This window comes from Mirounga angustirostris, unplaced genomic scaffold (assembly GCF_029215605.1).
Source record: "Mirounga angustirostris isolate CCGP_5_RB_7025 unplaced genomic scaffold, mMirAng1.0.hap1 SCAF_14, whole genome shotgun sequence".
In the NCBI taxonomy this organism is placed as follows: Eukaryota; Metazoa; Chordata; class Mammalia; order Carnivora; family Phocidae; genus Mirounga; species Mirounga angustirostris.
Window position 1 is genome coordinate 76,822,709 of NW_026991722.1, and position 24,595 is coordinate 76,847,303.

Genomic DNA, 24,595 nt, shown 5'->3' on the forward strand with positions numbered 1-24,595 from the left:
CCTGCTCACCTCCTGGCTTCTCAGCTATTCAGCGTCCCAGAAAACAAGGCGGTGTTGTACCAGGACCTTCGGGGAAATCAGGACCCACTGGACACAGTGAGCCACCTTCTGAAGTTTGTTGTTGTTGTTGTTTTAATTAATTAAATGTAATCTCCGTGGTCTCTCCCCCTTTCTCTTCGGCTAGACCCTGCGGGAGGTGCAAGGCGGGGACCTTCGCAGAGGCCAGAAGCCTGGCTCAGTTCAGCTGGATTGCCTTAGTGTTAACGGAGACTCAAAAAAAAAGAAGAAAAAAAATAAAGGAGACTCATGCATGCGTTCAACAAATATTTATTAAACGCCTTCTACGTGCCAGGCGCTATGGGAGGTGTTGGAGATTAAGAGGGAAGAGAACAGAATAAGTCCTGCAAGGGGCTTACATTTTAGAGCTAAGAGATGCAAATTCTAAGCAAATAAACAAACAAGACATATGATAAATTTGGGAAGGGATCTGAGCTCTGAAGAAAAGGAAATCAGAGTGAAGGAAGCCAGAGTGGAGGAGCTGTTTTAAGTGGAGCAGTCAGGGAAGGCCCTTTGAGGAGGTGACATTTGAGAATAGACTTAAACAAGGGAAGAGAATGAATCCAGCAAACATCTGCAGATGGAGTTCAGGCAGATGGGAGGGCAAGAACATGGGATGTTGGAGGAAGCACAGGGAGGCCTGTGAGGCTGAGTAGGGAGCAAGAGGAGAGTGGGAGGTGGGGTTAAAGAAGGAGGTCATAAGGAGCCAAGATCATGATAAGGAGTTGAGACTTTGTTCTGGGAGCAATAAGGAACCATTGAAGACTTTTGAGCAAAAGAGTGACATGGGCTGATTTACTTTATTTGGGGTGAAGGAAGGGACATAAAGTGCACACCTGGCTTTTGCAGATGTACGTACCACCCACGTGAAGATACAGAACATTTTCACCCTACTGAGTTCCCCTCCTGCTCCTTCCCAGCCAGTACCCTCCCCAAAGTTAGCCATGGATTTGCTCTGATTTCTACAACCATCAAATACCTTTGTCTGTCCTTAACTTTTATGTAAATGCCATCAAATAGCATGTCCTCTTTTCCTGCTGGCTTCTTTCATAAAACATCATGTCTTCAAGATTCGTCCCCATTGTTACGTACATCAGGAGTTTGTCTTTTATTGTGGACCAGTATTCCACTGTGTGAACAGACCACTTTTATCTATCTGCTCTCCTGTTGATGTACATTTGAATGACTTCTAGTTTTTAGCTGTTATGAATACAGAGGCTATGAACATTCTTGTACATGTTTTAGAACATGAGCATTGTCCCCCTGGCTATGTGCCTAAGAGTAGAATTCGTGAACCGTAGGGTAGGTAAATATTTATAGCTTTAATGGGCCTGCCAGTTTTCCGAAGGGTCACCTCCCTCCCCCAGCTTCACTGAGATAAAATTCACATATCATACAGTTCACCCTTTTAAGGTAGACAATTTAGTGGCTTTTAGTATATTCATGAAGTTGTGCAACCATCATCACAATGAATTTAGAACATTCTCATTGCCCCCCCCCCCCCCCGCCCCGCAGTAGCCATCACCTCCAGCCCTTCTACCCTCCCCCAGCCTCTGGCAATCAAAAATCTACTTTCTGTCTCTATAGATTTGCCTATTCTGGACATTTCTTATAGAGGGAATCATACACTATGTGGCCTTTTGTGCCTGGCTTTCACTCGGCATGTTTTGGAGTTTCCCTTCCTTTCTACAGCTGGATGACATTCCATTGCATGGATACACCGCATCTTGTTTGTCCATTCATCAGTTGGTGAATATTGAGTCGTTCCTACCTTTTGGCTATTATGAACAATGCTGCAATGAGCATTTGCGTACAAGTTTTTGCGTGGGCATGTGTTTTCATTTCTCTTGCGAGGGTAGATACTTAGGCATGGAATTGCGGGGTCATACGCTAGCTCTGTGTTTAACCATGGTGGTGCTGTTTTACAAGCTGTGACTTATGTTTGTGAACATCTTCCTGGCCACTGTGTGGAGCATGGACTGAAGAAGGCCAAGGGTAGAAGCAGGGCTACCAGTGAAGAGGCTATAGTAGCCAGCCAGGCAGAGAGCAGTGGGCAGATTCTGGGTCCATTATGAAGATCAAGCCAACATGATTTTCTGATGGCTTGGGTGTTAAAGTATTAAAAAAAAAGCCAGGATTGACTCCAGGATTTCGGATCTCAAAGCTGACCAAGCCAAGTGGACTGGCAAATGCGTCCGATGACATCCCCCAGTAGGAAGACCCTGGATTGGAATTAAGAACTCTGATGACCCTCCCCCTGCTGGGCATGTCATCCTGGGTTAGTGAATGGGAAGAATGTGCATTTAAGGAAGAAGGCTCTCCGCTCTGATCCATTTCTGCCACTAGGGAAAGTGTGATGTCCTCAGTTTTCCCCATCTGGGAAGTGGAGAAGCTGGGTGAAGTGCCCTTTCTTCTCTGCATTCCCCGGAGTGCTTGGCATAGAGGAAGGACTTGAGAAATACAAAGAGTGGCTGGCTAACTGGGTGATGTCCTCTCTGGGTTCCTATTTTCCAGGAGCACCGAACTTCTGCCATGACGGACACCGTATTCAGCAACAGCTCTAGCCGTTGGATGTGTCCCAGTGACCGACCTCTTCAGTCAAAGTAAGTGGCTGCGTCTTCTGGGGCGTGGCTTGTGTGGGGTCAGTGAGGGAGAAAGGAGTTGCAAAGAAACAAATAGAATTTCCTTCCCTGGGGTGGGAAGAAATGGATCTGGTAGGGGTATTGTTATAGAAACTTCACTGATTTTACTGCTTTGCAAGGTTGGAATAACAAGAGGAAATTCTGAGCTGCATGCCCCATATTAGAGATGGTGGTAAGAGCATGGACCCGGTGCTTAGAATCGGGCTTGGTTCTGCTTCTAGATCCGAGCTCATTTCCTGTGTGATCATGGGCAAAGCTTTGCCCCTTTCTGGGCCTCAGTTTTCTTATCAATCACGTGAAGAAGTTGGACTAAGGCACAGGGCGCAAAATGGCAGGCCACCAGCTGACTCTGACCCACAGAAGTATTTTCTTACTGTTTGTTTTTGGCCTAATGATTTAAAAATTGGGAAATGGGACATAAAGGTGACATCACATTCTGTATCCAGTGATTATTATACGCGAATCGGTGACGCCTCGGATCTGTACCACCCTGGCTCATGAGAGCTGATAAGTTTTCAGGCATTTTCCAAGCCAGTGATTAAATATGACCATTCTGAAAAATTGAGTTTGTAATTCTACAGTTAAATGATATTCAACACAAAGGATGTAAAGACCCAAAATTAATCACTTAATTATTTTACAACATTTTGTTATTCTCTGTGTTATGTTATGTACGTCTATCATACCCGTGTATATAATGATACACTACTGTGTATTTCTTCCCGGTTTTGCATTCAGTGGGGCTTTTTCCCCACTGTTAAATCATCAGTTGTGAAAAGTTCACCAGCACACCATTGCTTGACAGTCTAAAGCTGCTGTTTATCATTCCTGGAGATTTTCACTCAAAATGGCTTGTTTCTTTGAACACTTGGTAATTTTTTATTGTGTGCTCAATCTGTGAGAATCCTGGAGAATCTCCTTCAGGGATATTTTTCTTCAGAGGGATTGGCACTCTTGCTCCTGCCTGGAGTCAGGGGTACCGCTCCCCCTGGGATGACGTTAGCCCCCCTCACCGCCCCCCCCAGAGGGTCCTGGCTCCATTTCGGGGTCTCAGATTGAACTTCTCTGCCCCTGAGGATCTGAAGGTCAGACTCCAGAACAGCAGTGCTGGTGTTTGCCTCGGCTTCTTGCTCACAGCTCACTGTCCTGGATTCCGTTTGCTGGGTCTTCTTTTTCTTTTTCAAAAGATTGCCTTTATAAAAGTATGCATACGTACCTTCAACAGCACACAAAGTTATGATCTGGTCGTTGTAAAAACATACACTCGGGAAGCTGTCACAACAGCCAAGATAATGAACAAATCCATCCATCCCAGAAGCTTCCTTGTGCCTCTTCTTCCATCTCCTCCCCAATAGAAATTACCATTTCTAGGTAATTGCTCATCTTTCTGTAACTATACATTAGTTTGCATTTTCCTGAATGTCCTACAAATGGCATCGTAGAGCGCGAACTCTTTTCTGGGGAAGAGATGTCTCTCCTCTTTCCCTCAGCACAATTTATTTCATGAGCCCTCCCTATTGTTCTAGAACATTCAAACTGTTTTGCGTAGCAATAGTCTGTTCCTTTGTATGACTGAATTCCATTTCGTTGTGTGGATATACCACAATTTGTTTAGTTGCCTGTGTACTGAGGGACTCTGGGCTGTTTCCAGTTTGGGGCTGGTACAAATGAAACCTCCTATAGAGATGCTTTCCTCTCTCTTGGGTAATTATTTGGGAGTAGACTGTCCCTACTTGCATGATAGGGACATCTCTGGAGATGACCAGTTTTTCCAGTGTTAACCCTTCTAGTGTGTTTGCACAGTGGCATTTCTCTATGGCTTTCACTCTCATTTCCCTACTGACTAATGATGCTGAACATCTTATGAAATGTTCGCCATTCCTCTAACCTCTTTGTTGAGATGTCTGTTCAAGTCTTTTGTCCATTTTTAAAATCAGGTCATTTACCTTTTTGTTAAATTTTACAGGGTTTTTTTCATATGTTATGGATAAGTGTCCTTTTTTTGGAAACACATTTTGCACATATTTTCTCTTGGTCTACGATGCGCCTTTTCTTTCTCATAACAGGATCTTTTGAGGAGGAAACATTTTTATTTTGACAAAGTCTATTTTGTTTATTTGCTTTGCCAGGGGAGGCGATGTTGGAGAATTCCCTTGCTTTCTAGCAATCCCAGAACTGCATTAAAAAAGAGTCTGCCCTGGGGCACCAGAGTGGTGTAGTCAGTTGGGCGTCCAACTCTTGGTTTCAGCTCATGTCGTGATCTCAGGGTCGTGAGATCGAGCCCCGTGTCCGGCTCTGTGCTCAGCGCGGAGTCTGCTGGGGAATCTCTCTCCCTCTCCCTCTTCCCCTTCTGCTCGTGCACGCGCTCTCTCTCTCAAATAAATACATAAATCTTTTTAAAAAGAGAATCTGCTCTAATTTATCTAGGACCTAATTATATACTGGTGAAGGGTCTTTCTGAATATTTAGTCCACTCATATTCTCTGAAGCAAAAGCCCCTGTCCGCTTCCTTCTAAGACCTCTAGTTCTACAAATTTTACAGTTTTGAAGACCCCAGGGAACTCTGTTGGCTTCCTTGTCAAGAGGAAACTTCTAGTCTGCCAAGCCCTTCCCCTGGTGTCCTCTTGGAGCCAAACTTACTTTGCAGAGAGTATTTCGTCAGCCAAAAATTGTGTCTCTGTAAGATAAACAGTTGCCTGAAGGGTGGATGGGGGTAAAATATTTATTTTATTTAAGAAATGTCAATTAATTAAAATACCATCCATCAGAGTTTACTTTAGTCAATATGAAGCCAAACAATTTGCCCTACAATTAAATCAGAATTATTCAAACAGTCTGGACGCAGTTTCATCAAAGTGCTGCCGGGCTCCTACGAAACATCTTGCATTCTGCGCACATCCAGCTGCCTTGATTGCTCCTGCGTTTCTGTCAGATATTAAAATTATTTTTCAAATAAATGCTAATGGGTGAATTACAGTCATCACACATGCTGGCTCATCTGCTGCAGCTCCTGTAGACGCCTCTAATGCTTTTCTCCTAATTAACTGCTGGCTAGCCAGAGACATTTACTATTTTTGTGATTTTCAGATGCTTTCGTGATTTTCAAATACCTTCCTCTCTCAGCCTCCTTGAATCTAATGACGATGTTTGAAACACCGTCATTGTGATTGCGTTTGAAAGCCGGGAAGCAATTTGCTTCTTCCTTGGGGAGGGTGCTCCCTGTGTTGGGAATACGTGGGGAGAAATCCTGGTGCCTGAGAGTTGATATTTCTCCATGGCTTTCAAGTCTGCAAGCCAGAGAGTACCAGAGGTCGGGGGTGGAAACTGAGGCCCAAAGGGAGGCCATGACATGGCTGTGATTGCTCACCTAGTACATGGAGATCCAGTTCCCCTTTCTGGAACAACTTGCTTTACCAAAGTGGGGGACTGCAAGTGAATGATCCGCTGACTTGTTCGGGGCTCATGGCCCTCCCTCAGTGTGCTCCTCCTCCCCCAGGATGAGGCTAGCCATGCTGCCATTAGGTGGTTTCTCTTTGGTACCGAAAATCCATTGTTCACATACATCAGTGATCAGCTCAGTTAATTAATAAGCTGAACTGATTGGTCATTTTAATCAAAGCTGAGGATTTTACAACCCTACATTGCAGCAGCCTTTTTCGGATGTGCCGAAATGAGATGATAATGACTGGGGGGGTTGGTAATCATACCAGAAGTAGGTCATTGCAATTTACACTCTGTGGTTGTTGCATCCAGCGTTGGCATCGTTAGGAGATTTTTTTTCCTAACTTTATTTTCTCTTTCTCTCCTTTCTTTGCTTTCCTTCAGTGATAAAGAACAGTGAGTATTTTGATACTTTAATTTTTCTACAAACTGAATTTTCTCTTTTCTGATCAAATTAGCTTTTCCCCTAAAGAGAGCTGGTTAAAAAAGGAATTAGCAAGTTTTGCATATCTAAAAAAACAAACAAACCAACCCAAGTTTCCTGAGGAAAAAAAATTATGAAGTTTCAAAAAATGATCTTGGTAAAAGGATGGAATGCATTCCTCAGGAGAGCTCTCAATTCCATCCTTGTTAGTAATCTGTGGGATTCCAGCAAATTTATGGACCACTCTGTGCCTGCTTCTGCAGCATTTGCCTGGGAACAATGTTCTCAGATAAAGACAGTGTTAGCTCACATAAGTGCTGTCATTAATAAAAGGTGATGAGGAACAGAACAGAGCCTGTGGAAAGTTACGTGCCGTACATATGGTCCCTGTCACCTCATGGGAGGTCAGTCTCATTTCCCAGCGAAGTGCCTTTGACGCAGAGGTCCTATCTTTGCTTACAATGTTTCTGTTTTAAATTGGATTCATTTCCTCAATATGCATGACAGATTGAATGCTGGGTCCAATAAATGAACAGTCAGGCTGCAAAGCAGACCAAGCTTTGGTTGTGTGTGCACATTGAGAAGCTCTGGAAGGCCGTTTTTACCCTCCCCTAAGATGGGGAAGTTATCACAAAGCCAGCAGCAGAATACTAGGCCTGCCATCAGAAAACCCAGGACTGAGTCCTGCTGTGGTACTCAGTTTCAGCGTGACCTGGAGCCATGCCCTTCACCTTCTTGAGTCCCGGCTCCCTCCTTTGTAAAGTACATCTGATAACCCTGTCCTTCCTCCCTCTGCGGGTGGTGGTAGGATCGAATGAGATGCACAGGAAAGCTTTGTAAACTGTAAAGCACCAAGCAAAGTGAGAGGCATGTATGAATTACAACCTTGCCTTACCTTTGTATATATGTACGTTGTGTGTTTACACATACACATACGTACACACACACACACACACACACACTTATGTTTTGTATATATGTTATATATACCCTTGTAATATATATTTGTATGTATATATATGTATATATATGGAACCTGTATATATATATAGCACTTGCAAAATTTCAGCTTTTTTGAACCCAAGTGACCACATCATCAGGCCCAGAATCCTTAAAGGCTTTCTTAATGCTGATAAACACTTAACCAGGTGATTTGGGGAAATTCTTTCCCCGACTCTGACCCTCCCTCCCTATCTGTCAATTGGGGGCTTTGGACAAGCTGATCACTAAAGACTATTTGAATGTTCTGCAATCCCTGTTGTTGGCTGATAAGACTCTGGCCAGACAAGATCAGCTTTTTGTGAATATTGTGAGTATATTATTCAGACATCCAGAGAAAGATGCTGAGACATTGTCAGATCATAAATATGAACATCCCAAGAGAGAAGTTCATGACTCCAGAGGGTGCCAAGGCTCTTGGAGGCTCCCTGAGGTCTGAAAGTCGAAACGGTGTATGTTCATTCTCTTTCCCTCCTTCCCTCACCTCTTCTCTCCTCCCTTAAAACACTGTGCTAAGCCCCAGGGATACAGGGATAGCCAGGGTATGAGTATGTATCTAGTGGGGTCTACAAACAAATAAACATCCAGTCAGCAACAAATACACAAATGTGCAAGGAGCTGTAATAGCAGAATCACAGTGGGCTGTGGGAACACAAGGAGAGGCACCCAGCCCAGACTTGGCGGTCATGGTGGGAGAGTTCCTGGAAGAAGTGACGTGTAAACTGAGACCAGGCGATGGAGGAGCAAGATGGGGAAGAGACAGAGGAGTTCCAGGTAGGGGAATAGCAGGTGCAAAGTCCAAATAGGAGAGTAGCATGGAAATTTAGAGGAAGTGAGTAGAACTCAGTCTGACTTAAAAGATTAGCAGGCCCCCCGAGATTTCCTTTGCATTCTAAAGGGGGTAGGGGGGCCACAGCATCCCTTCTGCATCCCCTTTGGTTTGGTAGAGGTAAATTTCATCCAAAAGGGTCTTTGTGCCAGCAGGGCATATTTTTTTTTTTAAAGATTTTATTTATTTATTTGAGACAGAGAGAATGAGAGAGAGAGAGCACATGAGAGGGGGGAGGGTCAGAGGGAGAAGCAGGCTCCCCGCCGAGCAGGGAGCCCGATGCGGGACTCGATCCAGGGACTCCAGGATCATGACCTGAGCTGAAAGCAGTCGCTTAACCAACTGAGCCACCCAGGCGCCCCCAGCAGGGCATATTAAACCGTTTTGTGGTGTAGCAGCCTCTCCTTCCCCATCCTTTCCTCCCGGATTCATTAAAACCTCATTCACTGAGCTGTAAAGAGACTTCCTGCTGACACCTACCTCTGTTGGCATCCTGGGGGGAAGGGGGGTGGAGAAGAAGAAAGGAAAGAAAAAGGATTAATTTTCTGCACACTGCTGCTATTTAATGCTTCAGAGCTTTCATGCCCCGACAGCACTTCCATCATCCCACTCCTTTTGGGAATTATAATTTATTAATAGAGACATCTGGTGGGTATTTATTATGTGACTATTGTGTGCATGAAATGAAGAATCGAGGTGGGAGGCCAAAAGGAGGCAGGAGTCTGGCCTTGGCAGTATTTTAAGGAACAACACCTGTGAGGTGCTGCCATCAGGAGGCAGGATGGATTTCATTCTGCCTTGGGGGCTGTGGCTGCTGGCTGTGGTGGGAGGGCTCCTTCTGACACTCCCCAGATGCACCGGAGCAGGTATGTTCAGGTGGCCAATGAGGCATGGCCAGGATGCCAGTTTCTTGAGTCTCTGACTCACACGTGTTGCTTAGCAATTCCCTGGTCTCTTCAGAGCATCAGTCAGCTGGGAAATGAGCAGGTCAGCTGCGGTGATCTTTAAACTTTTTGTCAGCAGCGAAACTCTTTCTTTGAATAAACTTAATTCAGAAGCTAAATATATAAGACAGATAAGAGGAGAGCTGCATAAAGACCTTTAGTGGCTGAAAGCATTCAACATATGATAGTGAAGTTTATGCAACTTGTCATTTCAAGTAATACTGAACCGTAAAATAAATGTAGAGACTCTAACAGGCTTCACCTTTGTGTGTGGTTGCCATAGCGGATAGTGTATCGGTTAGCTTTGGCTGTGTAACAAACCATCTTAAAACCCAGTGGCATAGAACCAAAGTTATTTATTCCCAGGGTTCTGGGCTTGGCTGGTGGCCCTGCCGGTCTTGCCTGGGCTTGCTTATGCATCAAAGGGTTGACTGATCTAGGACGGCCATGGCTGGAATGGCTCAGCTCTGCTCCACATGCTTCTCATCCTCCAGCATGCTGTCCTGGGCTTGTCTTCGTGCTCATGGCAGAGGTGTAAGAGAGGAAGCAGAAATGCATGAGACTTTTGCAGGCTCAGCCTCAGGAGGGGCACAACATCACTCCTCTGCATTTTATTGGCTGGAGCAAGTCGTAAGTCTGGGAAGGATTCACGGGTAGGGAAATAGACTAACTCTTTGGTGAGAGCGAGTTCAAATTCACATGGCAAAGAGCATGGATACTTGGGAGGGTGAACTATTGAGGTCATCAATGCAATAAACCATATTTCATGCTTTTATTAAATATTAAGTTCTTTAAATTTTTTTTTTTTTTTTACTGGGATCCTGCTTTGCTAGTGTTGAGAACCCAGCTGAGTGAGGATGGAGGGCCTGGTTAACTGCCTACTCTGTCCCTCTCTTCCCCACTCCCCTGCAGCCCTTGAGATCCCTCCAGGGAATTGCCGAGAACACTTTGTGGAGAATAGGAGGCAGGAATCCTTCAATATTTCTCCAGGAAGCATTGTCTTAAGTATGTGGATAAGAGTGGAGACAGGCTAGGCTCTTCACTCTCACCTGTCCCAGCCAGTGAGCCAGGTCTCTCCTCATGCAGCCTTGGAGGGTCCAGAGTGGCCTCTCAGGGTCCCAGCAGGAAATAGAAATGAAATTATTCCCATTTAATAGATCCAGAAACTGATATTCAGAGCAGTGCAGAGCCCCAGTATACACCTGCTTATACGTAGCAGACCCAGGATTACAATCTTGAACTCTGCCTGGTCAGGGTCAAGGAGGGCTCACGTTGGCCTGCAGTGGCCCTCTGGATGTTTTCTGGCTTGGGTACAATGCTGTGAGTAACTTGTTCAAAGAAGCAGTACTTTGGTCTCCAACTTTGGTCTTTGATGAGTTCCCAACACTGGACTCTGGTCTTAAGGATGTGGAGCTGCAATCCTATACCAGAGGCCCAGGCAAGGGAGCCACCGTCCTGTCATAGGAGCATTCTCGAGAGTCCCATGCTCACAGTGCTCCCCAGCATATCATGGGGAGACCCAGACAGACCCAACCTCCCCTTTGAGAGCATAGGCTTTGGTTTGAAACACCATCTCATTTCCCTCTGTTTGCTTTTGGATTTAAAACATGAAAATCCACAGGAGGCTTGTGAGTCCCCACTGAGACCAATTGGTGACATTTTCAAACACTGATGAGCTGTTTGTCAGCTGCATGTTTTGGAGCCGAGAATGGGGAAAGGGTTTGGAGAGATGCTGGCAGCCCCCAGCAGACCTTCTGCTTGTCTGCAGATGGAGGCAGTTATCTCAGGCAGGGCCTGTCAGGGAACCCCATCCCTGCTTATGTTTCTGGAGCCGTGTATGTCCAGCAGCACCCATTTCCTATGCACATGGACCCCAATGAGTTGTGTGTTGGGGTGAGAGGTGTTGACTTCATGTCTGGCCCCTGGCTGACCCTGTCCATGAGCAGATTGTGAGCTGCAGGAACATGGCCTGGAAGGGGTCTCCACTGGGTACATGGCCCAACATCTCACCTGTGCTCTGTTTTGGTCACTGAGCTGCTTTGTAAAGGCAAGAAATAAGCAGAGAGGAATCAGAAGAGGAGGAAGGAAGAAAATAGGGACAAAGGAGGGAAGAATAGGGGCAGTTGAGATAGCCATTTCCATGCGAAGCCAGAGGGACCTGGGGAGGTGGCTGAATCAGGTTGTAACTAAGGCTCTTTGGGAAGGATGAATGGTCTTCATTATGCTAGAGTCCAGTGTATCTTTTAAAAATAATGAGAAGAAACAGCAGACTAAGGGATATTAGCACATGGGAAGGATGAATGGTCTTCATTATGCTAGAGTCCAGTGTATCTTTCAAAAATAATGAGAAGAAACAGCAGACTAAGGGATATTAGCATACTGTAAGGAAGATCTTTTTAACAGAACATCACAGGCTCCTTATAAGAGAGTGAGGTCTCCATTGTGGGGAGCATTCAAGCAAGGCAGACAGACAGTGGTCTCCATCTCCTGGTGTTCATGACTTTGTGTAATCCCCTCACCTTGAATGTGGGGACCTGGGATGTGGGACCTGTTTCTAACCTATAGAATATAGCAAAGGGACCTGATGTCACTCTCATGATTACATTGTTATATAAGACACTCTCAGTTGACAGGAGCTAGATTCACCTGGAATACTTGATGAAGCAAGCAGCCCACAGGATGAAATTGGAGAAGCCCACCTAGTTAGGAATTGCAGATTGCCTCCAGGACCTGGGGGTGGCCTCTTGACAACAGCTAACAAAAAGCCAAGCCCTCACTTTAGGCAGCTGCAAGGAAATGAATTCTGCCAACAACCCGAATTTGTCTGGAAACAGATTTTTCCCCAGTCAAGCCCCCACATGAGAACACAGCCTAGCCAACACCTGATTGCAGCCTCATGAGATGCCAAGCAGAGGACCCAGCTTAGCAAGGCCTGGACGGACACAGAAACTGTGAAATAATACATGTGTGTTGTTTTAAGCCCCTAAGTTTGTAACAACTCATTATGCAGCAACAGAAATTGTATACTGACACTGTAGGTGGGTCTTTATGCTGCTCTGTCTCTATCCTCCAGCCGAGTGTTTCCAGTTATCTAATGCTGCAGACCAAATCACCTCCAACCTAGTGGTTCAAGACAGCAGAAACCACTTGTCACATCTCACAGTTTCTGTTGGTGGGCATTTGAGGGTGGCTGGACTGGGTTCCTCATGCAGCTGTAGTCACATGCCCACTGGGCGGCAGGCATCCCAGGGCTTGCTGGGGGCTGGGGCATCACATAGCAGTCAAGTTGACTCTGGCTGTTGCTGGGGGGCCCCCGATCCCCTGCATGTGGACTTCTCCACTGGGATGTTTGCATGTCCTCATGACATGGCACCTGGCTTCCCTCGGGGCGAATGACCCAAGACACCAAAGTGGAAGCTGCATGACTCTTACGACCCAGCCTTGGAAGTCATGCACTGCCACTTCCACTGTATTTCGTCGGTCACACACAGGACCAGCCAGCAGTCAGTGTGAATACCAGGAGGCAGGGGTCTTAGGGGACCATCTTGCAGGCTGGCTGCCACATGGACCTTCACCTCCTCGGGCATTCTGCCACCTTTCTCAACTCCAGGCCTTTGCAAAGACCATTTATTCCCTCCGCTAGGCCTGGTCTCTTCCTCTGCCATCCCCTCATGGATTTCAGACCCCTCTGGGGTCTCCGCAGGGGCTCTAGCTCTGCTGCAGGGCCCGAAGCTTATATAAGTTAGGGGGTCCTCTTTAAGATAACAACAATATCTTGCTTTTGCAAATTTTTCAATCACTCAGCCAGTGCTAATGCCCTTCCTGGGGTCCAAGAACGTACCTATGCAAACGAACGGTCTCAAATGTAAGGTTCTCCGGCATCACAGTAGACCCTTGTCGGGGTCTTCACATGGATATCACTTCCCCAGGGAGCTGTCCTTGGTCCCGTAGACTGACCAGGTTCCACTGCTTGGGTCTCCCTATGGGTCATACTTTTTTTTCCCCTGGATTTCACCAACTTTTTTTTTTAAATCAACATATAATGTATTATTTGTTTCAGGGGTACAGCTCTGTGATTCACCAGTCTTACACAATTCACAGTGCTCACCATAGCCCATACCCTCCCCAGTGTCCATCGCCCCAGCCACCCCATCCCTCCCACCCCCCTCCACTCCAGCAACACTCAGTTTGTTTCCTGAGATTAAGAGTCTCTTTTGGTTTGTCTCCCTCTCTGGTTTCGTCTTGTTTCATTTTCCCCTCCCTTTCCCTATGATCCTCTGTCTTGTTTCTCAGATTCCTCATATCATTGAGATCATATGATACTTGTCTTTCTCTGATTGACTTATTTCATTTAGCATAATTGGGTCACACTTTTGATTAGACATTTAACACACCTTTGGGCCACAAGGGACCGTGTCTTATTCAAAATCTTTCTGTGCTTACTCTCAGACACTATTCTAAATACAACTGACACAGTAGTGGCCTAGACTCAGACCTCCTGGAACCAACATTGTCATGGGGGGGGGGCATGGGTGGAGAGATGCACTAACCAGATAAACAACAAAAATTTTTCCAAAGATAATTTCAGTTAGTGATGGGTGCCATGAGAAAAGTAAATCTGGGCAGTGGGAGATCAAGGAAGGCCTCTCCAAGAAGCTGCTATTTGAGCCAAGACCTGAATAATGAGAAGGAGACGACCCTGGAAAGATCTGTGGAAATAAGTTTTCCTGGTAGGGGGAACAGTAGGTGCAAAGGCCCTGAGGCAAGACAGTGTTCAGGACTGAGCAAAGAGGCCAGTGCAGCTGACTGTAGGGATAAGGGAAAGCAAGAGGCCATAAGGATGGAGAGGCAGGTTAAGGATAGATCGGGTAGGATTTTGCAGATGGGCAAAATCTTTTAAAGCAGGTTTTATTTTATGAAGGTAGAATTCACATTAACATAACATTAACCATTTAAAAGTGTACGATTCAGTTATCATATTCACAATGTCATGCACCCACTACCACTATGTAGTTCTGGGCGTTGTTCTAAATCAATGAGAAGTCATTGGAGGGTTTGAGCAGCATAGTCTGAGCGCTTTTTGCAGTTGCTCATCCCCAGAGGCCCTTGCTGCAGGACAAGGTGTGTTTCCATGAGGAATTTCCCCAGGCCATACCTTCCTTTCCTTTCTCAGAGTAAGGCCTGCTCCCAGAAAACTGTTTCTCTTCGCTTTCAGACTCTTCCCTCTCCGCTTTTCAGAACAAACCAGCTGAGGGTGGGAGAATGGAAGAGAAGCCAGGGGGAGGGAGGAAGATGGGGTTTTTAATTTCCAACTTTGAGTGTCAAAAGGCAATTTCATGCCTGCTGATGTGATTAGAGCAGTGGAAATAATAGAGGTTGGCAACTGATGGGGTGCTGGCTCCGGAGGATTCCTACTTACTGATTTTCTTCCCTAGCAGGGACAAGCATTTCTAGTGGTGTTCAACCTTGCGCTCCCCTCAGGGGGTGCACCTCAGTGCCATGGGGCATGAACCATCTTATTAGCGGAGATTATAATAATTTGCCATAGACCACAGCATCAACTCTCCACCCAGCAGCCTTTGATCTGCTTGCCCCGACTGGGGCTGTATGGGCAGGGCTTGGGTTCCCTCCATATTGTGGAGGTTAAGTGAGCCGCCTGCCCAGCTCCGAATTCCACCTCTACCACTTTCCAGCCATGTGACTTTGGGCAAGTGGTCTCATTTCTCCATATTTGTAGGGACCATGTGAGGGTGACATGAGGTCATATGGGCACCCAGTGGGTGCTATGTCAATGTTGGCTTTCAAAAAAAGAAAAGAAAAGAAAGGCCAAGGAAAGTGCAGGATGGAATGCAAAAGCTACGGGAGCCTTTGAGGCTGGAAATCTGGATGTTGATGTGAAATGAAGAGCTTTTTGTAAACCAGTTGGCAATTAGTTCCAATTTATAGAAGAAATCATTTGTGGCCCAAACAGAACATCCGTGCCAGGCAGGAGCTGGGTCAACCTGGGACCCAGGGCTTCTGACCACCCTCCCAGAATTGTTTCTGCTCCAGCTCTAGAGTCTTCTGTTCTGGATTCTTCTCCTGAGAACACCCTTAACTCTCCAGGTTCTCATGAGCATCCTACAAATGCTGCTCACAGAGTGTCTACTGTGTGCTAAGTGCTTAGTGGAAATAAACTCATCAGAATCCTATGAGGGAAGAAAGTGTCCCATTGTACAGATGAGCAAACGGAGGCTCATCTCCCAGCTGGTGAGTTTCCCTGCAGGGATTTGAACTGAGGTATACCAGACCCCAGGGACCAGAGCCTAATCACCACTGTCTGCTTCCTGCTGGGTGTCTCTGCAGCCTCACGCCTCCCCGTATTACCTTTTAGGCTCCAGGCAGGCTGGTCTGTCCATCCCAGCAGTCAGCCCGACAGACAGAGGAAGCAGGAAGAGCTGACAGATGAGGAGAAGGAAATCATCAACAGAGTGATTGCTCGAGCTGAGAAGATGGAAGAGATGGAACAGGAGCGAATCGGGTGAGATCCCACACTTCCCATCCATCTGGAGAGCCCCTAAGGCCTGAGGGCCAGCAGACTGGTGCTCAGCGGTATGCTGGGGGGGGTGGCAGACTGCCCCGGGGGGTTGCCACTACCCCCCCCCCCAACTGGCAGAGCTGGAATCCTTGTGGCACGAGGTGGGAGAACTCAGGAAAGAGGAGACAGAATGGGCTGGGGACTGGCTTGGGAGGGGGCTTGGTGGCTGGGGGTGCCTTACAGAGGGGGAGCTCTGAGAGGGTAGTGCATTGGAGCCTGGGGGCCCGTGGTTTTAAGCACAGGGCATCTGGGCCGATCTCAGCTGTGTAGAAATATGTTCTAGAGACACTGTAGACCAGAATATACAGCTGAGGGAGAGGTAAGGAGGAGAATGTCTAGGGACAGTATATCAAATAGCACATTTGCAATGAATTTATATGAGAGAATGGCAGAAACGGATCCTGAAAGAGGGAGACAGCATGAGAGGGAGGTGGCAGAGGTTAACCAGGTGGGTCTGGACTCTGAAGAACGGGGGGCTCCACCACAGCTCCCCACTTGCCCGCTATGGGTCCTGGGCATGATGCTTCACCTCTCTGAGCCCCTGTTCGCTCGCTTGTCGAGCAGGGGACATGACAGTCTATCTCACAAGACTGTTGCAAGCAGTAGATGGAGTGAGGCACGTACACTTCCCAGACCCTGGTGACACTTCATTTTCATAAATGGTAAGAAGGGAAAAAGTAGAGTTTGGAGGGCAGAGCTTTTTTGAATGTGTATGAGAGAGAAGCAAGGGATATAAGGAGGCTGTGGACATGTGTGTCAGAGAGTGAAAAAATCAATGAGCGAGGCCAAGGCTAGAGAGGGAGGGGGCAGTATGTGGGTGGTCTTGCAAAGGGAGGAGTGGGCAAAATGGGGGCGACTGTGGGGGTAGGGAGAGAAGGGGGGACCAAGGGAGGGTACGGGTGTATGGGGGGCTCTTGGCACAGGTGGAAAACTGGCTGTCAGATTGCCAGGCCCCCAGAGGGTCCTCCCAGACCAAGATCTCAAATGGACCTCCTCCTCCACAGCCCCCTCCCCAGGCCCTTCTGCCAGGGGTAGCCTTTGCCAATTGCCTACAACTGATGTGGGCACCGAGGCGCCCGTTTATCTCTCCACCCACATACTCAGCCAGGGGCAAACGAGGGTCTTGGATGGAAAGTGGAAGTTGGTGCCTTTGGTCTGAGCCTCTGTAGATCATTTTACTCGGGGTCGATGGGGAGTGCTGCTGACAGACGACAGACACCTGTCACGGCCAGGGTCAGCATCATGCTCCACACCCTCCATCTGCTTACTCCGGAGGTAGCTGAAGGGATAAGTCTCCAGGGGCATGCTTATGGGGTTGCATTCTTATTTTGCTTTTTAAAAGATAAACCAGAGTGGGGAGTTGTCCAGGCAGGAGGTCTGTGTGTGTGTGTGTGTGTGTGTGTGTGTTCACTTCACCCAACAATGGGCCTCAGCCTTTTGAAGTGAGGGATATGGGTAATAAGGGTAAACGCTTAAAAGCAAAACTCCTCTGAGCCTTTTTCTGCCATAGCACTTACCACTGGGTAACATATTTTATATTTTACATAATTAGTTTGACTATTGTATATCTCCCTGCTAGATTGTAAGATTACTGAGGGTAGATATTTTTGGGCCCACTTTGTTCACTAGTAAATTCTTAGAGCCTAGTACATAGTAGGGGTGCAGTAAAATATTTGTTCAATGAGTGAGTGAACGTGGCAGACCATGCGACCCCAAATTTCTTTAGACGTCCCCTGTGGCATAGAGGGTCCCTGTTCCCAGGGAAGGCGCTCTGATTGGCTGGTTTGTGTCAGGGGCTGTCTCTCATCCAATCAGCTGTGCCTGGGGTGCCAACCGTGTTGTACAAACGTGGCAGGCAGGCTGCCTCTGGGGGTAAAGTTATGGAGGTCACTGTGGGCTGAGCAGATTCCAGCTTGAGCCTTCTAGAACAAGATAGATGGGTTCCCTGCCTTGTCCTCCATGTCTTATCATATTGCCCCAGCTAACTTGAGGATGTGGTAGAATAGCACCGTGGTTAATTCCTGGGGCCCCAGAGTCAGAGATACTTCGGTTCAAATTCCAGCTCTACCATGTCCCCTCTGTGTGACCTTAGGTAAGCCACTTTAACCTCTCCATGCCTCAGTTTCCTCGTCTGTAAAATGGGGACAGCATTAGCACCTAACTCTTGGTGTTTAATTAGGGTGCAAAGGGTTATCGTAGTGCCTGGCACAGAGCACACGCTCCATAAAGAGTGGCAGTCCTTTAAAGATGACTTTGCTAAGGAAGCTCAGTTTTTGACATTGGCCAAGGCCTCTATTCTAGAATAATGCCCCGAGACTCCTGTTTGGCAAGCCCTGGAATTCCAGCAGCCCTGGCTTCCCTAAAGGGAATTTGAGAGGCTTCCAGGGAGGCTGGGGCCAAGCCCTTGAAGACAGAGTGTCCCTTCGCTGAGATGGTGTGTCTTCTGGCAGAGTGGGGGAGGACAGCCCTGCGGGATTGTGGCTGTGGCTCTTGCCAGCAGCCAGTGCTTGCTGGTAGCATTCCTGGAGGCAAAGCCAGCGTGATTTGTGTCTTATGATCTCAAACCTGCCCTCATTCCTGTTCTCTCCATGATTCCCTGGGAAAGGATCAGAGTGGAGTCAGAGGAAAGCAAGATGACACATCAGACACGAAGCAAGGCTGAAAACAGGGTGCCATTGGGGCTTCCACTTCAGAACCCAGGGTTCTCAGTCAATGAGCCTTTGGGGCCTCAGTCCCCCTCCCCCCATCTAATGAGGCAGGTCAGGCTGATTCTCAGGGTCCTTCCTGCTCAGACTCTATAGTAGTTGGGTGTGTCTGATGGAGGACCCCGTACCATGCTGTTGGCTGGCCCTCTCAGAGCTAATGAGCTCCTTCTAATGGTTAAAATTGCAGATGTACCTGAGAACCCTTCCAGGTTTACACCAGCTCTGTGATGTGGAATCTTCTTTCCTATTAACTAAGGGAAAGCCATCTGGGACTGGTGGGAGATCATCATTAATAAACATCATAAAAGATCATCATCATACTAGGTACCATTTATTGAGCACTTACTATGTGCCAAGCACTGAATCTAAAACTTCCTGTGGATTAACTCGTTAACTGCTCCTCTCAATCTTGTCGAGTAGGTGCTATTATTGTCCTCCTTTTGCAGGTGAGGAAACAGGCTCAGAGAGGTGATTGGCCCAAGATCACTTGCCCAAGGTCACATAGAGCCAAGATACACATTCCTGTCTGGCTGACCTTCAGAATTTTGCTTTTAATTCTTAGGTGTCTCTCCTGAAGGCTTGGCCCCAAATTCTTAGACTCTGAAGAACATGGAAATCTTAAAAGCTCAGGTGTGGAGGGTGGACACTGTGGGACTGGAAGCTGGAGCCTGTTGGGTGCTGGTCTAGTGGTTTCTTCCAGTTCTTGTTCGCCTCTTGGTACCTCCAAAGCTGCCAGTACTGGTCTGCGTGCTCCCAAGGCTCTGACAGATCTGGGGAAGAATCGCCCTCAGGCCTCCCAGGAGGCGCTCCCTCCCTGGGAGCTAGCCACCCCAGGGAACCCCAGGCAAGCGGCAGACAAGAGCTGCTTCTCTCCCAGAAGCCTCTTTGCTTCTGTCCTGTGGAGTGGGGGGGTGGTGGTGGTGGTGGGGTGTCTAAACCTTGCCTCGCCACTCAGCCCACAACCCAGCTCTGCTCTCTTCAGCATCCCTGGAGGGAGAGATGATGACCAGCAGGGAAACTCATTAAACAGCCTCCTGTTGCCCCCATGTCCCTTACTGAGGTGCTAAGTGGGATAGTGGGGTTTATTTTTCATGCCCTGACTGCTCTTTGCAGGAAAGGGAATGAATTCCAGGGAGATTGCTTGAGTCATCTATTGCTATATAACAACCACCCAAAACTTAGGGACTCAAAGCAACAACAGTTCTGATTTTTCATGATCCTGTGGGTTGAGAATTCGGGCAGGGCTCTGCTGGGTGGGTTTTCTGCTCTATGTGGTGTGGGGTGGGGTCACTCGCTCAGCTGCATTCAGCTGGTGGCTGGGCTGCCCTTCAAGGGTCACGAAAGCTCAGCTCCCATGTCTGTGCTTCAGCGCTCTCTTTGTGGCCCACCCTCTCCGTGGGATCTCTGCTTTTTCAGTAATCTGGCCTGAGCTTTACACAGTGGCCAGATCCCAAGAGAGCAAAGATGGAAGTTGCCAGGATGCTTAGCATCTGGGTCTGGAACTGGCAGGGCATCGCCCCTCCACATCTCTGAGAGGGAAAATAGGTCCCTTCTCCTTATGGAAGAGCGACTTAGACCCCCAGGGAAGGAAGGCATTAATGGCGGCCATCTTTGGAGACTCTACCACCTTATGCAAAAAGGCGAGTTTAATATAAGGATGGGGAGATATCTCAAGGGACCCAAGGGCAGGAACACAGCCTGGCCTCAGGAAAGCTTTTCTTCACATCTGACATGTTAGAAAATATGCCTGTGCCATACCTGCTGGATTTTATAGCTCTTCTTAGTCCTAATTCCAGATTCCTAGGGAAGGAAATCCGATTGGGCCAGCTCACCCTGAGCACCCACCTCATCCAGTCAGCTGTGGCCAGGGCTGCCAGACCACACCAGTGTGGCTGCCGAGTGTGAGAAGGACTTTTGTGAGTTGGACAGACACCCGTAGGGTGTCCACTGGACTTTTTTTTTTTTTTAAAGATTTATTTATTTATTTGAGAGAGCGAGAATGAGAGAGAGAGAGTACATGAGAGGGGGGAGGGTTAGAGGGAGAAGCAGGCTCCTCGCCGAGCAGGGAGCCCGATGCGGGACTCGATCCAGGGACTCCAGGATCATGACCTGAGCCGAAGGCAGTCGCTTAACCAACTGAGCCACCCAGGCGCCCCGGTTTTTTTTTTTTTTATTCTTATGTTAATCCCCATACATTGCATCATTAGTTTTAGATGTAGTATTCCATGATTCATTGTTTGTGCATAACACCCAGTGCTCCATGCAGAACATGCCCTCCTCAATACCCATCACCAGGCTAACCCATCCTCCCACCCCCCTCCCCTCTAGAACCCTCAGTTTGTTGGGGTTTTGTTTTTTTTTTTTAAAGATTTTATTTATTTATTTGACAGAGAGAGACACAGTGAGAGAGGGAACACAAGCAGGGGGAGTGGGAGAGGGAGAAGCAGGCTTCCCGCGGAGCAGGGAGCCCGATGCGGGGCTCGATCCCAGGACCCTGGGATCGTGACCTGAGCCGAAGGCAGACACTTAACGACTGAGCCACCCAGGCGCCCCTAGAAATATTTATTTTTTTAAAGATTTTATTTGACAGAGCGAGAGCGGGAACACAAGCAGGGGGAGTGGGAGAGGGAGAAGCAGGCTTCCCGCCGAGCAGAGAGCCTGATGCGGGACTCGATCCCAGGACCCTGGGATCATGACCTGAGTTGAAGGCAGACACTTAACGACTGAGCCACCCAGGCGCCCCTAACCCTCAGTTTGTTTTTCAGAGTCCATCATCTCTCATTCCACCGGACTTTTGAATGTATTAACTCTGCAGTTAAACATTTGCCTAGGAAAATCCATTTGTGGTTTTTGTTTGGTTTTTACCCACTGGTAGGTCCGTCTGCATCCTTATATTTCTTTCTGTCCAGAGCCTCTCAAAGGCGTTAGCTCGCATATCCTGCCTGTACCAAGGGATAGGCAACTGGGTGGCTTCCATTTGAGGTCATTTTCCCTAAACAGATGGGCCCCAAAAAGTAATTAGGATTTGTCATTAACCTTGGTGTCCAGATGATGTGATGGAGGAGGAAGGCAGAGAGACATCCAACAGATTCTGTCACCTCCCCATCTCAGTTCCATCATCTCCTGTGTTTTTGGCACAGAATTTTTCCAAAATGTGGACAGAGGGAGAAGTGAGTAATAAGATGCATAACTTTGCTACATTGAATTAGGTTGACACATTGACAGTAAGCCAGATCATACTCTCCTCTTCCAAAAGGAAGACCACCCCCCACTGCTGCCTTCTTTTTTTTTTTTAACCTGGAGTCCTAAGTGTTCTATAAATAGGATTCAGGGGTTTGGAAGCATTTGTGCATGTGTCTTGTGTATTTTTTGAGAAGAAATATTAATAGATTTCACCAGACTTGAGGTGGGGGGACTCTGAACCATCCTATGTTAAGAATCACTGAATAGTGGGGCACCTGGGTGGCTCAGCCATTAAGCGTCTGCCTTCGGCTCAGGTCATGATCCCAGGGTCCTGGGATCGAGCCCCGCATCAGGCTCCCTGCTCCGCGGGAAGCCTGCTTCTCTCTCTCTCCCACTCCCCCTGCTTGTGTTCCCTCTCTTGCTGTGTCTCTCTCTGTCAAATAAATAAATAAAATCTTTAAAAAAAAAAAAAAGGATCACTGAGTAGTAGTACTTCAGTGTCCCCAGGAATTGGATTTCTAATGTCCTCTCGCAATAATACTTTATGCAACCTGTTTTTGTAAGATGAACATGGAAGTCTTCTTAATTCCTTAAGTAGCCCAGTGTCTGGCATAAAACAGAGAAGAGATGAATACGTGTTGGAGGGATAATTCGTGCTGAATGAATCCTAAACCCTAAGCCTCTCATTGAATCACTTTGACCTCACTGCTTCCTAGACCTATCTGTAAAAGGGGGATTTGGACCATGGGGTCTCCAAGTCCCTCCAGCCTGGGGTTTTTCAGCCTTCATACTACATGCATTTGGGGACAGATCGTTCTTTGTGGTGTGTACTGTCCTGTGCATCGTAGGAGTTTTTTCTTTTAGCAACATTCCTGGCCTCTGCCCACTAGATGCCTCTAGTAACCCCCCATCCAGCTAGGACAACCCCAGATGCCTCCAGCCATTGCCACACGCACCCTGCTGAGAACCGCTGTTCTAGCCCTGCTGTCTAGAAGGAAGAAACAGACTTGAGAATTTTCCTGGTACCACGCCCAACTTCTAGGGAAATAAAACAGTAGTGCCCTCTTATGAAGCTCCACATGCCCGCACTGTGCTCGAAGCTTTATGTAGATTCCTTTATGTAATTTTCATAACAACCCTATGCACGAGGCCACATTATTATCATTCCCATTTTACATATGAGGAACCTGAGGCGCAGGGAGATTAAGCAACTTGCCCACGGTCACACGGTTAATAAGCGATAGAAGTGGGATTAGAACTCCAGGCAGTCTGGCTCCAGGGCTAGAGTCTAACTCTGCTGTTCTGTAGAAAAGCAAGTATTTATTGCCAAGCAGTGTGGTAGGGACTTCCAAATATGTTATATTTCCTTTCATTTCCTTAATGTCCTCATTGAGGGACAGACTGTTCTCCCTGCCATACAGCTGAGAAAACCGAAGCTCAGTGAGGTTCAGACACTTGCCGAGGGGCACACAGCCTTTACATGGCCAAACCTGACTTTTGAACTTGACTCTGTCTCTCCACTTTATCCTATTGCCTTCTGGGGTGCAGGGAGGGAAGGAATTGACAGATGAGTTGAGGGATTTAAGGAAGTCAAGAATTGACAGGGTGTCTTGGATCTTCACTCAGGCTAACTGGTTCTGTCTCACACACTTCTTCCTTCAGTGGGGCAGTTCATGTCTCTCCACTGCAACGACCCTTGTCTCCTCCCCCGCCTGGGGAGGAGATAGAAAGAGCTCCAACCATAAGCACTACAGTGAAACAAAGACTTCATTCTTTTACAACATCTGGGCAGCTAGACCTAGCCTCCAGGGTCATCTCTGCCCCTCGCGGGCTCTGTGTGCCTCGGTTCCCCATCTGTAAAATGGGGGTGAATCATGGAACTACTCTCACAGGTTGTAGACGGCCTAAGGAAAAGAATGCATGTGGGGCTCCTGGATGGCGCAGTCAGTTCGGTATCTGACTCTTGGTTTCGGCTTGGGGTCGTGATCTTGGGGTCATGGGCTCGAGCCCCGCGTCGGGCTCTGCACTTGGTGAGGAGTCTGCTTGGGACTTTCTGTCCCTCTCCCTCTGCCTCTTCACCCCCTCAAATAAATAAATAAATCTTAAAAAAAAAAAAAAAAGAAACAATGCATGTGGAGTACTTAGCACAGCACCTGGTAACCCTGACTATTCCAGGGTTTATAAGGACCCAGCACCTTGCCTGGCATTGATTGACTACCTTAACTCCGCTGTTACCCTCCAGCAGTCTTTCTCTCTTGGCTCCCTTGTCTCCAGCTCTGAGCCGAGGTGACCCCCTCCCCGAAGAGCTGAGGCCTGGGCAGGAATCCCATTCACCCATCCGTCAAGGAGAGAAATTAGGATCTACAGCTTCCCAGGTGTCGACAGCAATAAACGACAATGAGAATTAATGAGTCTGAAATGCTCGCATCCTGCATGCCCACTGAATGGCGCCTTGACAGAGCAGCTCAGTTGTTTCAGGACAGGCTTCTGAGAGACCTTGGCCGTGGAGCCTCAGGCCAGCCTTCGTCAGAGCAGCTGTGTCCCCGTTCACAGCAGAGAATCTGATACTTAAGAAAACGCTAAGTTTAGGGTAATATCCCCCCCACTGGGCAATTAGGGTGAGGGGAAAAGCAGCACGATCTGGAATTGATGGTGTGTGTGTGTGTGTGTGTGTGTGTGTGTGTGTGTGTGAGAGAGAGAGAGAGAGAGAGACAAAACAGAGGGAGAGCCAGAGAGACAACATGACATCCACTCTCCCACTTTGTGCTGTTTTTATGAATCGTGGGTAATCACC

At 47.6% G+C, this 24,595-nt stretch overlaps 1 protein-coding gene across 1 annotated transcript in view; it reads left to right on the forward strand.

Moving 5' to 3' along the window:
- Window positions 1-2,589: 2,589 nt before the first annotated feature.
- RPH3A (rabphilin 3A) overlaps window positions 2,590-24,595 on the forward strand; it is a 67,106-nt gene continuing 45,100 nt past the window's right edge. The window contains exons 1-2 of the mRNA XM_064577688.1: window positions 2,590-2,660; window positions 15,710-15,856. Of these exons, the coding sequence (XP_064433758.1) occupies window positions 2,590-2,660; window positions 15,710-15,856 (218 nt within the window). The remainder of the gene's footprint in view (window positions 2,661-15,709; window positions 15,857-24,595) is intronic.